Below are 11630 nucleotides of genomic sequence, written 5' to 3' on the forward strand. Positions count from 1 at the left end.
TATCTTCAGGTAAATTAATACATTGTTACTTGCAGCCTATTGTTGTCCGTTCGGCGCTCACGCTAATCTAGGTAAATCTCTGCTAAAGTCGCCACGAAGAGTCCACTGCCTTCAATCCGTCCTCATCTGCTATTACTTACTGGTAGCTATCCTGCGTAGACTAGGTATTTGAAGAACTTGTATTTCGCCAATGTATATAGTGTAGTTGGGGTAACCATATTATTTTCAGTTCATCAAAAAACAACATACCTAATTAAGTTGAAATATTACAATATGTTTTGAACTACCTACCTACCAGAAGAATGCTTCAAAAAAGTCGTCTACTATTCTATGATCTGGGTGTGTTTGTACAAAATATCCTCACTATTTAATACGCCTGGCTTTCATTTTGGCGCGAAGTTAAAGTAGGTAATGGGGTCGACTATGAGGCCTTTTTTCTTTAAATCTTTCTAATATTAATATTTCAATTTGATGTCACAGCGAATTTTTTATTATATGGGCCAAAATGAATTAATTTTGTCAAAGATTTAAGCGAAAGTTATTAAAATTTTTCTTAATGATGGTCTATAACACAGTAATTTTATGAAATTATTAAATTAAAATATTAGGTTTTCTTTTTTCTTTGTTAATGGATGATAATGAAATGGTAACCCTACCTGCGCTAACGGTATACGCTGGCGAGGAACCAGTGAGGGATTGTAGATGAGAATAAAAAGGCAGGTCAGTTAACCCATCGTGATGAATACACCTGGAATTTAACATGATGGTTTCCAGCAAGGATTACGTAGGAATCGACCTGGCAGGGTATATTGCTTGCAACACGGTAGCCCGTATTACCAACAATTTCTTTCCTCCCCAAAATATTAGGTTAAAAGATCGGTTTAGAGAAATAGTGCCTCAGAATCGACCCAATATTTCAATTAAATGAAAATCGGGAAGCATAGATATCGTGAATAGTACCTGTAGTCTGTATTATTCTTAACCTTTGCTATATAACGTTGTGATGACTTGTTTTGTATTATGCTACATTTCTTCAGGAAATAATTCCCTATAGCATATATAGGAATTAACAAATATATAACTCTGAGACGAATTGTGATATCGAAAAATGTGCCATATTTGCTTTTAAAATTAATTTTCAATATTTTTTATATTCGTTAGTGCTGCCTCTGCAGAGCAATTTACAAACTAAAAGTATTATTATAAATTATTTTTTTATTTAACTATTAGATCGCAAATGGCTCTATTTATTGCAGAAAAGTGTATTTTAATTATACAGTAGTTTAATTTTTTTTTTAATTAGCAATCATTCACGAACTGTTGTGCAGTATTTGCATCATAGACTCAGTATAATATACTTATGGATTGCATGATATCTCTTTCAAGACAATTGTACCCATAGAATTAGTATAACGTATTTATTTTGTACCATTACAATAACTATTAGGTTATACCTATTTGGGTATTTTCAAGAGGTTTATATCTTTTTCGGGCATGAAAATTTCAACAGGCAACACTGACATTATTATCTGTCAAACGTTTACTTTGCGTTACGTTTTGTTTGTATTTCATTTCTTCTTTTAATTTAATAATTATCCTGAATGTCCGTGTAACAAATAAATATGGCAAATCAGGAGATAAGTCTCAAATGGAATGGCTATCAAAATAATATATTAACAAACGTGAAAGAACTCTATAAAGACGAAGGTTTATCTGATGTGACGTTGGTTTCCGAGGGTCTCAATTTTAAGGCTCACAAAGTGATACTATCCGCAAACAGTTCTGTTTTCAGGTCTATATTTCAGGTAAGGTCTATATAATAGCTATTAATATTTGTATTTCTACTTTTGAATTGTTGTCTGTATTGCGTCCTGACACCCACGCACTTTTTTTACAGCAAAACCCCCACAAGGATCCAATTATAGTCCTTCACGATATTAACGCTGCATCCTTGAGGACCCTGTTGACGTTTATGTACAATGGTGAGGTGAATGTTACTGAGGAATTTTTGCCGGTTTTGTTAAAGACAGCAGAGACATTGAGGATCTGTGGTTTGTCTACAGGCAGCGAAGCGACGCGGGATGACGAGGTTAGTATTATATTTATTTGTATAGTTTGTTTCATAATTAACCATAATAATTGGCCTGACTATAAGACAGTCTGATGTTTAACAACTTTTGTACTACACAAATAAAAAAATTGAATTTTTGTTTTTAATGTTTCAATTTGTTACTAATTTTGTGTGGTAATTTCGATAAAACATGGTTCTCTTTTCATTAAATTCTATTGAAACAGATTATATAAATAGTCTAATAAATTGATAAAAAGCACCAACTTTCAAAGTTCAAATGTTTCCAATTAGTGCTTTTTGGTGTTTAGAAAATTGCTAAAATTCTGATTCAATTTCTTTATTTGCATTAAAAATGGTTACATTAGATATTTAGTTGTGTGTACTTTGAGCTACATGTTTCACCAAAATACTGGTATGTAAAAATCATACCTAGGACAATTTTTTTGAAAAATATTTTTTTCTGTAATTTGACTTTTTTATACTGCTTATACTTATAGGACATAAACTACATTTACATATTTTGAAAGGTAAGTTACTTGAGTATCTATCTTTAAAGTTTAAGATGTTAAAAAAAAATTGCAAATTAGCTCAATTGTATATACCCTATGTACCTCGGCCAGGACCATGTTGTACCTAGAATACGTTGACGATTTGAGGATAAAACTTAGGCATTTTTTTTTATACAACACAGGGGCAAACGAGTATGCGGCTCACCTGATGGTGAGTGAAAAGGAATATGCTCTTTTCTTGAAGGTTACTTTGTCATATCGGTTCAGAAATACTGCTGCTGGAAGTTGATTCCAAAAAGTGGTTGAGTGTGGAAGAAAGTGTCTCGAAAACACACATGTGAAATACCACCACTCATCCAGATGGTATTTTAGAAAAGTATTAACTTTGCTCTATCAAAATTGTTTTATTAGGCCTAGTAAAATATATAAATTGGAAAATTTTAAAGGAACAAACATAACGTTCACAGTTTTTTTTTTTTTCACTTAAGAAACTACATCTTTATACACAAACAACTTTTTTTTATTCATTTAATCATAACTTTTGTCATATGATAGGCATTAGGACTAGTAGGTACATAAACATAGGTACATTGAAACAAAATATAAAGAAAATGTATATTAAACAGGTACACACATTATAAATTTTTAGGAGTTTTATTTTTTTTTTAATGTCACTTATCAGATACAGATTTATATCCTCTCTATTAGGCTTCTTCCTGTTTTTGAGAAACTTTTGTATCGATTCTACCAGCATCTTTCTCATAAAACTTCCTTTGTAAATAAAAATAACATTTTAATTGCATTTGACATATTATCCATATTAATAGGCATTCTCTTTTTATTTTCTTTACTTCTAGACATGACTTTTATAATGTTAAATATATATCATTAATAATTTAATATTAGAATATGAAATAAATAAAAATACATCCTTCTAGTCAAAGTACAACATCCAGTTTGTACTTAGTTACTTAGGAAACTGACCAAGGTACAAGTCATCGACAGTGGCCAAGGTACAACATTGGTTAGTGGTTGTTGAAAACTGCTGATTTAAAGTGTTTGGAGATTATATATCTCGTAAGATTATTATTGTTTTAAGGCTTAAAAATCAAAGAATTAATTGCATATAAAAGTTAAGTGACCAATAAAAACATATAGAAATAGCAGGCATCAAAATATATTAAACATACTTACCTTTTCATAAAAAAAAAACTTTCTCCCGATAAAACCATACACATGATCAATGGTGGCAAGTGACTAACTTCACATTAGATAGTCTGTAATGATGTACGGCACACCAAAGGCAAAATAATATAATAGCATGAGAACATTTGAAAAGACCTAAGTGGCCTAGGTACATATAGTGCCAAGGTTCAACAGGTTCTCCTATGTCAAGAATAAATAAATATCATTAGAATAAATTAAACCCCTATTTTTTTATTTATATTTTATCTTATCTACCAATATTATTATTTGGGTAGATAAGATATAAAATTTACATTAATGTAATAATAATAATAATAAAAAATTGCAATTTATAAATTGTTATTATTAGATTGTTACATTTACTATTCAATATATATTCTTGTTAAGATACTGATCAATTCATACATACTATGTATTTATAGAAAATTGTACCTTCAACACAAGCAAAGAAACGCAAGAAAAGTGAACATGAAGACAACAATAATAGAAGTAAAAAGTCTGCGCCCACCCCTAAAAGTGATGCTGTGATCAATCTTAGTGCTAGTTCAGATCTTATCCAAAATTCTGTAAGTTTTTTTTTACTTCTTTTCCTTATCCAACTATTTAATGTCTATTTCTGAATTGATCTTCTCTTTAGACAGCTAATAAGAATTGTTTTGACTTGTAACTATTATTTTCCTGACCTTCCTGCTTCTATTGACTTGAATTTCATTCTATCTACTGTATTTTATTTTATTATTTACTTAATTATTATTATTATTAAGTCTGAATAATAAAGTATATATTATTATTCTTCATTGTACAAAAAAAAAATTGTACAAGTGGTAAGCTTAATGCCATATAACATTCTTTATTAGCTAACCATTGGGTAAATACTGAAGGTTTATAAAAATGTCGTAAAAAATGTGAATGTTACAATATAACATTTATTTGTATGAATAAATGGCAAAAATGATGGTGATGAAAAAAATTATTTCCCTTTTTATAATTTTTGTTTGCCTTTTCATTAATGTTTTAAAGTTAAACTTTTTAAACTATGAGTTTACGGAGTTTAATATAGAGGCTGTTTTGAATAATTAAAATAGATTTAGTAATTTTTATTTTTGGATTCAAAGCATTTCATTAACTTAAAGCTGCTGTGAACTCACAATACATGATGTTAAATTTTATTCATTTAATGTCTGGTTCCCATCAAAAATAAGCAAATATTCTTATTTTAACTTGTAACATGAAAATGATAATATTTCATATTTATTAGTTTTGAAATTGTATTTTCAGAATATTGTACCAAAAGTAGAACCCATAGATTCCCCACTAACAGATTACTCTGGGGAGAATACAAATGACACTGACATAGCTTTACTTGAGGACAACCTTGAAAGAAAATATTCCATAAACTCGGACACATTCTCCAACAAATCAATATGTATGTCGGGCAATGATCGTAATGTTAAAAAATGGATAAATGAAGTAAGTAGTACACAGCCCTGTTTAAATATAGGCAATGAGAAAATCAATGGAATTGATTCTAACGATGATGATAAGGATAGTATCGAGATTGATAAGGAAGTTGAAACTGTACTGCAAAGTGGCACAATAGTTGAATCATTGAGTATAACGACAGAAAATCTAAATTCTATTTCCAGTGAAGCTCAGATATGTAAAGGTATGTTATTTAAAAGAAAATATTACAATCCTATTAATATTATAAATGTTAATTATTATTATTAAAAGATGGATGATTGTTATTTTTTACGTGATAACTACTGAACGCATTGAAATAATATTTGATACATGATAGGTCATATCATAACTTAGCATGTAGAATAGATACATTATGCACCGATTCATGCAGGCAGAGCTGCAAGGTATAGTTAGCATACTATAATTGTCTTAATAATTTAATTTGTTAAATTTGTGTGTAGTTGAAATTAGTGACATCCTAATGTAGAAAACAAAGAGGTTGTTACTAATTTTATCAACTTGCATAATAAAACATTGATAGGGTTTTAAAGTAATAAGAATATTATTTTGAAATATTAACCAAGTAGACAATCCTATTTGATGGACTCTTAATTGTGGCTTGTAATATAAACAAACTAGAAGAGCAAATATACTATTCCTAAAAACTAGCTTTAGTCTCTATAGTACGTAATTGGGTACCATTTTGTACCCTTCAAACTAAAATACAATTAAATAAGCCATCATAAAATCTTTATTATATTGAATTTATTATTCACAATATAATATTATCATTACTATGTAAATTTATAAATTGAAATTCAAGAGATATAAAGCTATTCTAATAAGCCGTAGGTGGCGGAAACCACCAACAAATGCATTCCCAAAGAGGGTTGACATCAGGCAGGTGGCCGGTCGTAGAACTAAAAACCAAATCTTTTTGTAATATGGATAAAATCATATTACGCCGACCCCAAATGATTGGGATAAGGGTAGGAAGATGATGATAAAGCTATAAAAAAATGCAGTGTTGTGTTTTTAATGAGACTAGTCATTATGGTGAACCCTTCTACTCAGTAATTTAGGTTAAATTACAACTCTTACCTATAATATTTAAAAAGTTTAAAATAATTTTACAGTACTCACAGTTGTATATTTATTAAATAAATTTTCTACATTTCTATGTTACAGTGAGAAAGTATTTTTTTATCAATATATTAAGAATTGATATTAGAACCAACTATTTTGTTTTGGATTTCATTGCATTTAGGATAAATTTATAAATAGAATGTTTTGTGTCTATGCTGTAAAATTTTGTTTACGTTAGTTGTGTTAGGAGCTATCTACGGTTAACCATCGTTATACATATAGATAGTAGGAAATAAATATCATCAATTAATTTTGAACAAAATTAATTTTTCAGATAAAAACACTTGCTATGCAAACCCATCATTTCCATGCCCCTTTTGTCCTCGTGTCTACAATAGTTGGGGTTATAGAAGGAGACATGTAAAGTCCAGGCATATGACAAATAGGTAATGTATATACTATTTCATTTCAGTCAGTTGGGAGGAAAGGGGTTATTTTTTTTATTTGTAAGAATATACTTACACATTGGTTCTATAGAAATTTTATGACTTTTTCAGTCTAGAAGGGCAAACAAGCTGATGGCTTACCTTATGGAAAGTTGTAACGGTCGCCTACAGACATGAACAGTATCATCATAACAGTCTACTCTTTGGTCCATAATAACCCCCCTCCGCATGCGTTGCCATTCCTAGTAGTAAGCTGGTATTCCTTTGTACCTTGTAAATTCTCTGTCATCCATCTGTCAAACCGAAACAGCTATGCAAACACAAGTTCTTCACGGTAGAAATACGAGTGAAACAAAGGTACTCAAACAAACGACTTTTGTGTAAAATCTCCCTCTGGTTCAGTTTTTATTTAATCTGATCAGTAGTTTAGTTTTTCGATTAAAATTACTGGTTTTATCTTATTTGAGGGCGGTTTTTTGTGGGATATAATCATTAATTATACAGGATACTTTGGAATCCTGACATACATTTTAATGAATGTCAAGATTCCAAATAGGTGTGTGGTGGGTTCCAAACTTTCCCGTGGGTGTCGTAAGAACGACTAAGGAAACTTAATGTTTGAGGGATGGGTAGCAGTGTCTCTCATAAAACATCACCAAAGCCTAATTGCGATTGCCAACTCGACTGCCAAGTGTGACAACTAATGGACCTTAAAAGTATAAACAATATCGCTGTCTACATTTGTCTTTTTCTTATTTCTTCTCAAGCAGGCAATGGATTTTGATACGAATTTCACTGTTATTTAGATTATTTTTACAGAAGTTAGTATGTATCCTAACTAAAATTTTGTACAAGTAGATACATTAATTTTTATTTTGTAATAATGTCACTAAATTTGTATGGCTTGCGCTGGTTAAATTTTAAGAGATACATCAAAATTGTATTGTGCGAAGCCGAGGATGTGTGATCGCTAGATGTATATAATGATATTAATAGCAGTTTATTTGTTTTAAGGTTATCCTGTAAATGGTGTGTCTCAGTGCTGGCTTCGACTGGAGCTTGGTACACACACGCCACTCGCGCCCACGGAGTACCACACGAGGAAGCTCGCAACTCTCTAGTCGTGATGGTGGAAGCTCATGCTGTCCTCACCCTCAACGAGCCCAGCGTGGCACAATTGTTGGGCCAAGTTGGTATGGCTGAAGGTACGAATACCGAGAAGAGTAATTAGGTTTGCTATTGATATTTGAATGCAGTGTGCATTTATTTTGAGTGAGTTTTAGCCTTTTTGAGGCATTTAATGTTAAGAAGGTTTTGCGGGAATGCCAAGTGAATCATGAATCGATGAATGAATTTAGAGCTTCTTTTTGAGGTTTTCTAAATAATAACAATCACGCTAGCAATCTGTTGGTTTTAAGGTGACTTAAGAGCGTTCGTAACTTTAGCTTGTCGAAGTGTAGCAATGATGCAATTATCTATTGTTATTGCTATTATCTTTCTTCTTTCTCACAGAAATGTAATCCCTTTAAGGGATAAGTCCATTGGTGTACATTTTTGTTATAACCTAATTTCTATATTAAAAGTGTATACACAATAGCATAAATAAATTTGTAAATTTTCAGAAAGTGTTTAATATTTTTCAGTGTTTTTGACTAGTCTAAAAAGGTCTCTGCTAGCGAACGTTAATTATGCAATCATATTCCTATAATAATAATAATATTTCTTTATAGATAACAAAGATCCATTCTTGTTAGTAACAATTGACTTAAACTATGTTATAAAAATACCACTGAAAATTTAGATTCGAGTGGAAATAATGTGTTTGAAAAATTCCAAAGCAAAATATGAAGTAGGTGCAAAGTTTTTTTTTTTGGTAAATTTATATGCAACATATTCTATGACTAACGTTTTAGTTCGCTTTTTAAATTATTTTTAAATAATTAATCAGAAATATTGAAAAATGTTTTTTTTTAAATTGACGATGTTCCCATATTTCTGTAAACTAAAGTTATGACCGCTTTTAAGGCAATCGTTTATCTATAATGTGACAATACACAGACAGATCTGTAATGTCAAACATACTGTAATATTTTACAATCTTTACTTGGATAACTAAATAGTATTTAATAGATCTGGGAAATTTTGTACATGTTTCTTATTGGTTATTTACGTTTTCTTCTAAAATTCTTCTATCTACATTTTCATGCACCAATCTAGTCTTTTGGAAATTAAGCTTTTATTGAAATTGCCTTTCAAAAAGTAGTATTTTGATATTTTCAGTGTGATATTATATATCGAGCCATTATAGTTGTACATGACATACTTCTTAATTCTGTAAGGCGATTTTATAATTTCATATATATCGTAGCATTTCATCGTACGATTTTATGATAAAATAACAAATAAAAATACATGCAATTGTATGAAGATACGCTTTTAATTTTCCATGTATATCCACGAAATCGGTATAGAAGAATCGTCTAAGGAAAATTTACATTTTCCTGAGAAATTAAAATTAATCATAAAATCGACCATTGTCATTCCTTCTATGATACAATCGTTCCGTGCATGCTCACGATATCTGAATATTAAATGCATCTTCATACAACGGCGTACATTTTGTTGCAAAATAAAGTGCATCACACTGAGTATCGTTTTTTTTTGGCAATATACGAGAAATCTGTATTTCTTTTAAATGGCTTCATGCTATATATGAATGATTGTACTACTGATTCCGTAATTGTATTAAGTTACGTTGCAATATGCAAAATGGTGTCGTATACACAGTGGCATTTCAGTATGCAGCGTGGCCTTGCATTATTAAGTAGGACGAGAGTAACTTATTTTCTTTAGAAAGTCAAAATTATATAACATTGAGTGAAGTCATTCCACATTAAATGTGGTATTTTTTATCGACGTTATTTAGCAACTGCTAACTATAGCAGTCAGCATAATACAATACTAATCAACTTTACTGATTCTATGAATAATATATCGTTTTGACACTATTAATATAATTAAAATAGTATAAACAATTGTAATATTACCAAGTAATCTGTCTTATATAGTGAGATATCTGGTCCTCGTGATAATGATATTTATTTAAGTTTTTTTATCACTATTGCATAATTTATAAAATCACCGCTTGGCCAGTGTCGGCATTAATTGTATTCACACAACAAGGTCAGTAATAAACACTTGTTTTCTTTGTGCACTTCATTGTAAAATATATGTTAAGGGGATTAATAATATGTAGGTTCATTTAAAAAGACATATTTGTCCAGAGTTATATTCATATCAACTGATTCACTCAGTCAGTAAAAGCATATTTTCAACTTAAAATTTCAGAATTTTATGAATGTTCTCAGCTGGTGTAATAGGGACAGTTTGTTTTTAAAAAATTATAATTGCTTGTTAGCACAACTGTTTTTTCAAAAATCGAATACTGGTTTTTTGTTTTTTATATTCGTATTTTTTTTTTGTTTTGGATTGAGCCATTCACTGGTCCAATCCTACTGGCAATGCCTATTTATTTTGTATAACCTGCCAAGTTTAATAGCCATCATGGGCTGAGGACGTAATATTAACGTATTAGTATGTTTTCGTCGGCGGGTTATACATAATTAATCGGTTTCTGATTAAGTAATTTTTTTTAACTTTCCAGCCATCCCCTAGTCATTTGGCAAATAAATTTTGGGATAGATACGTTTCGTTTAACGTAAGTGTGAGAGATAATAATACGTCGGAATTTACTATCTCGCTCTATCTCATGCGCACATGCGATTCCTTTGCCACTTGTCTAGGAGGGATTGTGCTTTACTAGAATTCTATATCTCAAACACTATGTATCGGAATCTCGTTTCCAACACTCAATTCATAGTTTATGCTGTAAAAATACTTTGTCTTTTATATGATAAGATGTGATGATCTCAAGTAAGGAGTTTGGTTAATTTACTAAATTAATTATTTTAATTATCCCACTTATTATAATACTAAATAGTATATAAACATTTTGTTGATTTACTTTTAATTGTAACAAGTTTAGATATTTTCTAGCTTTACTATTTTTTTTTAGATTTAGCCATCTAGACATGTAGAATAGATCACCAGTTGAATTCATTTTAATGCAATAATAATGCGAGCGCGAGCCTGACTGACTCGCGTCACTGCGTCATGATTAAGGGTCACAAATTGATCCCAATACTAATCGAGCATTCTTGATCTAATGACATGTAAGTTAAACCGATAGTTATTACATTAAAATATAATGTGAGTTTACAAAATTTTTCACAATACAATTAAATTTATGTAATTTATCTGAGAACAGTAGAACATAATCTGTTTATAATGATTATTTTAGTTGTTACTTTTCGAAATATTTTGGAATATTATATATGTATATTGGCGTTATATGGCGGGATATAACAGTAAAATCTACATAATACTTGATACAACAGGGTTGCCTAATTGGATTTGGACTTGATTGAAGATTTTCTAAGCACAGCTCACGATCAGTGATAGAGTTCGGAACTAGTTGGGCAACCCCGAAGAGACTCAGACTCACTGGCTGTTATTCAATAATCACACGATTTTATTAATAATTAAAATAAAAAAAAATTGAAGCGCTGTATGGTGACGTGTTGCTGTCGAGTGCAATTTTTTTTTATTATTAATCTACTTCCAAAAAAGAATATGTTCGAATTTTTGATTCAATAATACCGGTTGGTATTATGCTACAATATATTCTCTCAATTTGTCAGTCTTTCTTTTTTATATTGATTGATTTTTATTATTATTAGTAGGTATTGTGGGACAAAATACCGCATCAAATAATGAAAATAACGTCGT

General features: G+C 30.3%; 1 protein-coding gene across 1 annotated transcript; it reads left to right on the top strand.

Annotated features, from left to right (window-relative positions):
• The first annotated feature begins 1537 nt into the window (after positions 1–1537).
• LOC113516980 (uncharacterized) lies at positions 1538–9721 on the top strand. Its single transcript, XM_026901493.3, has 6 exons — positions 1538–1805; positions 1898–2089; positions 4209–4352; positions 5065–5452; positions 6671–6782; positions 7797–9721. Exons 1-6 carry the CDS (start codon positions 1623–1625, stop codon positions 8011–8013), a joined length of 1236 nt encoding a protein of 411 aa, XP_026757294.1. The 5' UTR covers positions 1538–1622; the 3' UTR covers positions 8014–9721.
• The last annotated feature ends 1909 nt before the right edge of the window (positions 9722–11630 follow it).

This window comes from Galleria mellonella, unplaced genomic scaffold, assembly GCF_026898425.1.
Source record: "Galleria mellonella isolate WM207_F2 unplaced genomic scaffold, CSIRO_AGI_GalMel_v1 utg83, whole genome shotgun sequence".
Lineage (NCBI taxonomy): Eukaryota > Metazoa > Arthropoda > Insecta > Lepidoptera > Pyralidae > Galleria > Galleria mellonella.